A 5,499-nucleotide genomic window follows, 5' to 3' on the forward strand; every position below is an offset into this window, starting at 1 on the left:
TGACCATTCTCCTAAGTGTCCTGCAAACGTGGATTGTCAGATTCCTGTGGCACTTCTGGTGGATACTGTGGAATCAAGCCCTTTAGTAGTAATACCCTGTATTGTCTGCTGTCTTCTTTGCACTTTTAGCTTTCCTTTCCATCTAAAACGTAAACTTTTTGAAGTAAGAGACATATTTTATGTTTCTTTTTATCTCATGAAATCCCCAGTCCAGTGATGGACAAAAAGAAACTGTATATTAAGAATCTGAAAAAGAACAGATACATGTGTCTGTATAACTGGATCACTTTGCTGTACACCTGAAACCAACACAGCATTGTAAATCAACTGTAATACAAAAGAGCCTCAGGTGGCTCAGTGGTAAAGAATCCCCCCACCAAGCAGGAGGCTTGGGTTCAATCCCTGGGCCAGGAAGATCTCCTGGAGGACAAAATGGCAACCCACTCCAGTATTCTTGCCTGGATAATCCCATGGACAGAGGAGCCTGGCAGGCTACAGTCCATGGAGTTGCAAAGGGGTTGGAAGAGGCTTAGTAACTAAACAACAACATACTCTAATATAAAATAAAACTCAAAAAAAAAAAAAAAAGCAGAAAAAAGAAATTAGATATTAATTAATTATAGATTGATTTATTCAAATAATGTCATCCTTCTTTGGGCTGAACTGTTAACTGCAGTCATAGAGACCTGAGGTCTAATGTCAACTATCAATGTGTTCTAATGTGATGTTGTTAAAATTTTCCACATACAAAATGGCTATAATTTTGATTCTCATGAGGAAGATACTATATAAATAATGTATAATACATACATTATTATTCATAATGATAATGTAGCCAGGTCATAATTGGTAACTTCATTTCTAGGTTAAAGTATTGCATTTCTTAAAAAAAAATTCAAGAAAAATGTAGTTAACTTGCAAAAGTAAGTTTATTGAAGCACAGAAACAATTAGAGCAAAGCTGTCTTTTCAACTTTTTTCAAGAGCATTCTAATAAGAAAAGAAGAGGATGCAGGAAAATTTGTTCGTCTTCTATTTCTGGATAGATACTTTTCCCTGAAGTGATCCTGAAAGATGGCTAGATTAATGCAATTTCTTCATTGGTGTCCTTTAGAGTTTTTTTTTTTTTTCCTCTGAAAGACACTCTTGTTGATCTGGAAATTGCTTATTTCAGTTTCACCTCAGAAACATTGCTGACTTGAGATGAGATGACTTTGCCATCCACCACCTCTTCTACGATGGTCTTAGTCACTCTACTCTTGCTTGGGTCTGAAAATCACAGGATCACAATATCAGTCTGGAAACTCACAGAAACACAGATCAAGAGAAATCCAAATATATTCACTGAGTATGTTCTATCTAGGTAAGATGATGTGAACAACAGTACATGCTTTTTGTATGAGAAGCAAAGCGTGTCTTTATGTTTCAATTCTAAAATAATCAGAAACATGAAAAAAGTATCTACCTCTGCCTTGGACACAAGTTCCAGATCTTGAGCCATCAGACACGGATGAATCCCTGGATCCCATGTTTCTGGACCCCATGTTTCTGGATCCTGAACTTCTATAATCAGATCCTCCAAAACCAGAACCACTGGAGAAAAAAAGAACTGTTTGTTTTTGCACTTTGCAAAGGCAGGAGAAACCCTCCGTGCAGTGGGCTCATTCCCATGATGGCAGCAGTCTTTTCATCGGACTGTGTCACTCTTATATTATAAATAAAAGCCTGGTCCCCTTGCCCCTTTTTGGTTGCATAACATAAATACACCAAGGTCTGCATTTAGCATGTTCCTGACTTTCATTTACCCTCCTTCTCCATCAAGCAGGCGGCGGTAGGTCTCAATCTCCATCTCCAGGCGGGTCTTGATGTCCAGCAGCTGCTCATACTCTGCGTTCTGGCATTCGGTCTCACCCCGGATCTGGCAGACCTGCTCCTCCAGGCTGCTGATCTGCATCTGAATTTGTGACAGCTGCACCACGTAGTTGGCCTCCGTGTCTGCCAAGGTCCCTTCCAGGGAGCTTTTCTAAGAGAAAAAGCAAATTAAAATTTCACCATGAAAATAGATCATTGGGTGGTTTTTGAAAAAATACATTTTATAAGATACTAGGAGAAATGCACTTTCCATGAGTTACCACCTCTATGGCTTTCTCTGCTTCCTTAATTTTTCTTGCCATTATTTTTGAAACTAAATCTTTCATGGAAATAGACACATTATCTTTAACTGGAATGTCTTATGCTTTTGACAACCATAATACAGTCTTCCCTAATCCTGCTTTTATGACATGCCAAGTGGGACATCTTGGCAAAGAAAGGAAACCAACTGCTCAACTTCCCTGCTGGAGAGTTGCGAGAAGTTCTTTGCACAAACCATGGCCAGTTGGGACTGCAGCTCAATTTCCAGGGCTTGCAGAGTGCGTTTCAGTTCTGTGATCTCATTCTTGGCGGAACTGGCTGCCCCGGCATCAGTAGAGATCTGTGCTTGCAGTGAGGCACTCTAAATACAAATAAAATGCAGTCATTGCAGGCTGGTGCGATGACAGGAACTGGCTCATATGTGGCCATGGACTCGGAGGTTCAGGGTGATGATCTACCTGCTTGTTGAACTGCTCCTCGGCCTCGCGGCGGTTCTGCTCAGCCAGCTCCTCATACTGTGCCCTCATGTCATTCAGCAACTTAGTCAGGTCTGTGCCTGGGGCAGCGTTCATTTCCACAGTCACGTCCCCTCCGGAGCTTCCTTGCATAGTCTTCATTTCCTAGCCCGAAGCAAAAAGGACCATAGTGATGAAAAGTAATGACTGCCAGGACTACCCTGGTGGTCCAGTGGTTAAGAATCCACCTGCCAGTGCAGAGGATGGGTGCCACAACCACTCAAGCCGGTGTGCCCTAGAGCCAGGGCTCTGCAACAAGAGAAGCCACTGCAATAAAGAGCAGTCCCTGATGGCCACAACTAGAGAAATGAAGCAATGAAGACCCAGTGCAGCCAACAAAGAAAAGAGAAACTTAAAAGAAAAGCAACAATTTCCTAAGATGTGCATAAGCCAACAAAAAGTTGAAACTAGGACACCGAAAGGAAAAAAAAAAAACAACAAAAAACCCCACCAAAGTCACATATAATTTTCTCATGATTACTTTTTTTCCTCCTGGTTACAGAAGTTGAAAGTCCATCCAGATGGAATGTATTTTATTTTTATAGAATGGATGTGGGGGAACCTCTGTAGGCCAGCATTGTTGATTAATGGGGACCTCGTTCCTACCTCCTCGTGGTTCTTCTTCAGGTAGGCCAGCTCCTCAGTGAGGCTCTCAATCTGCATCTCCAGGTCAGAGCGAGTCATGGTTAGGTCATCCAGGACTTTCCGCAGGCCATTGATGTCAGCCTCCACGGTCTGCCGGAGATGCAGCTCATTCTCATATCTGGAAGAGTACAGTACAGCCCATTTCAAAGAGTGCAGTGCGTGCTCACATATGCAAGAAAATGTTTTCTCCCCTGAGCAGTGTGATCAATGAACGGTGTTTTCTCTTGGGAGTTTTCCCCTTGTAAAGCAAAACCTGAACCGTACATTAACTGTATTGACGGCCAATATTTTTGATAGCAAAATTTCATCCTGAAATTGCCTTCATTCTGTTCTTGTTTGTGGAATGAGGGTTTTGTAAAATGTACCCTTGTGAATTTAGGTCTCGATCCCCTAGAAGATTGCTTTAAAATTTAGAATAAACTAAGCCAAGGGATTGAATTTTATTTTCCTACAAGGCTTGCTTTCAAGTCTTCACTTTTCTTACTTCAGTCTGAAGTCATCAGCAGCCAGTCTGGCATTGTCAATTTGCAGAATGATCCCAGCATTTTCAGTCGTGGCAGTAATGATCTAGAAAAGACAATAATAGTGAATAAATCATGGTTGCTTTTTTTTTTTTTAAACCTATGTCTACATGTCCATCTGTGAGAGTAGATGTCTCCTGAGTTAACCTTTAAAGGTGAGTTGCTTTGAAAATTTGCTTAGTAATGACACCTGCGTTGATGACCCTAATGTACTTAGACTAACATCCTTCTGCAAAAATTAGCAGCCTGCACATTTGCTGGAATGAGCATGGAACATTGTTTCACAGAACACAATTCTCTACATATTTTTGCTGTTTTGGAAGATCAGTTATTCTATGAGGTTATTCTATCAGGTTTTCTAGGAAGAAAAATAGCTGTAAGGCTATTTAAATCTAGTAAGAGGCCAAAGGACATCAACCTGCCAGAATTAATCACGATGAAAAATTAGAGGAAGCTAGTGTCGATTTATTGCCATCACTCTTAGGTTAATTAGCTGCCTGGCATTGTGTAAATTCTACTCTTTTGTGGAAATACTCAATGTGAGATGCAAACAAAATTAGTATGTTTGGATGTCTTATATTCAGTGTCACAGTTAAAGCACTCCACATCCCGTTTTGCACATACAACAGAACAAATATGTTTTCCAATAATACTGTGACTTACAGTCATCATTCATGATCTGAATAAATGGGAAAGATACAGAAATAATAGAAACTCAGCATGGCTAGTGTCTCACCTGATTCTTGAGATCGTCAATGACTGGATAGTATTTGCTGTAATCTCTTCCAGCTCCACCATCCCTAGACCCGGGCCCAAATTTCTCATACCACTCCTTGATTTTGTTCTCTAGGTCAGCGTTGGCCTCTTCCAGGGCTCTGACTTTATCCAGGTAATTGGCCAGCCGGTCATTGAGGTTCTGCATGGCTTGCTTTTCACCTCCAGAGAAAAGCCCCCCGTCACCAAGGCCACCACCCATGCCACCACCCACGCCACCACCATAGCTGTAGAAACCTCCACTAGCGCCTCCACCGTATCCCACACTCCCGCCTAAGCCAGAACCCCCACCAAAGCTAGAGCCCCCACCAAAGCTAAGGCCCCCACCAAAGCCAATCCCAGAACCTGAAGCTCCTCCAAAGCCGCCCCCTATTGAGCAGCTACCAAACCCCCCTCCAAAGCCTCCGCTTGTGCCCCCACTCAGGCCATAGCTGCCGGCGCCTCCTCGGAAGCTCCGGGCAGAACCTCCCCCGAGACCAATTCTGCTTCCGCTGCTGAAGCTGCTGCCACCAGCAGACACTCTGACCGAGCTGCTGCCTCCAGCCCTGGAGGAGGGCATGCGAGATGAGCAAGACATAGCGTTCCTGCGGAGGTCTGGCTTGTCCAGGTGAGTAGGAGAGGTGATCCTGAAGAACCTATTTGCAGGCTGCCTTTTGGACCCTTATATACACACTTTTAGGGTGTTCCTTTGCCGTGTCACTTCTTAATCCCTGTAACACCTTTGCTAATCTGCAACTGGATGATTTTTTTCCCTCTGAACCCACTCTACTGGCTCATTCTCTGAAGCTAGGTCAAAGCCTCCGGGCCTCTACTAAATTAAGAAAAGAAATAAGGTGGAGCAAAGCAAAAAATTTTTTTTTCAGAATTACAGTTTTAATCTTTCAGAGGTTTGGTGACTGATAACTCTTTTCT

At 42.6% G+C, this 5,499-nt stretch overlaps 1 protein-coding gene across 1 annotated transcript; it reads right to left on the reverse strand.

Annotated features, from left to right (window-relative positions):
- Positions 1-1,164: 1,164 nt before the first annotated feature.
- On the reverse strand, positions 1,165-5,164 carry KRT24 (keratin 24). Its single transcript, XM_052657544.1, has 8 exons — positions 4,550-5,164; positions 3,777-3,859; positions 3,254-3,410; positions 2,591-2,752; positions 2,368-2,493; positions 1,805-2,022; positions 1,465-1,592; positions 1,165-1,268 (listed from the first exon to the last, which is right to left on the reverse strand). Exons 1-8 carry the CDS (start codon positions 5,162-5,164, stop codon positions 1,165-1,167), a joined length of 1,593 nt encoding a protein of 530 aa, XP_052513504.1.
- Positions 5,165-5,499: the final 335 nt, after the last annotated feature.

This window comes from Budorcas taxicolor, chromosome 19 (genome assembly GCF_023091745.1).
Source record: "Budorcas taxicolor isolate Tak-1 chromosome 19, Takin1.1, whole genome shotgun sequence".
NCBI classification, from domain to species: domain Eukaryota; kingdom Metazoa; phylum Chordata; class Mammalia; order Artiodactyla; family Bovidae; genus Budorcas; species Budorcas taxicolor.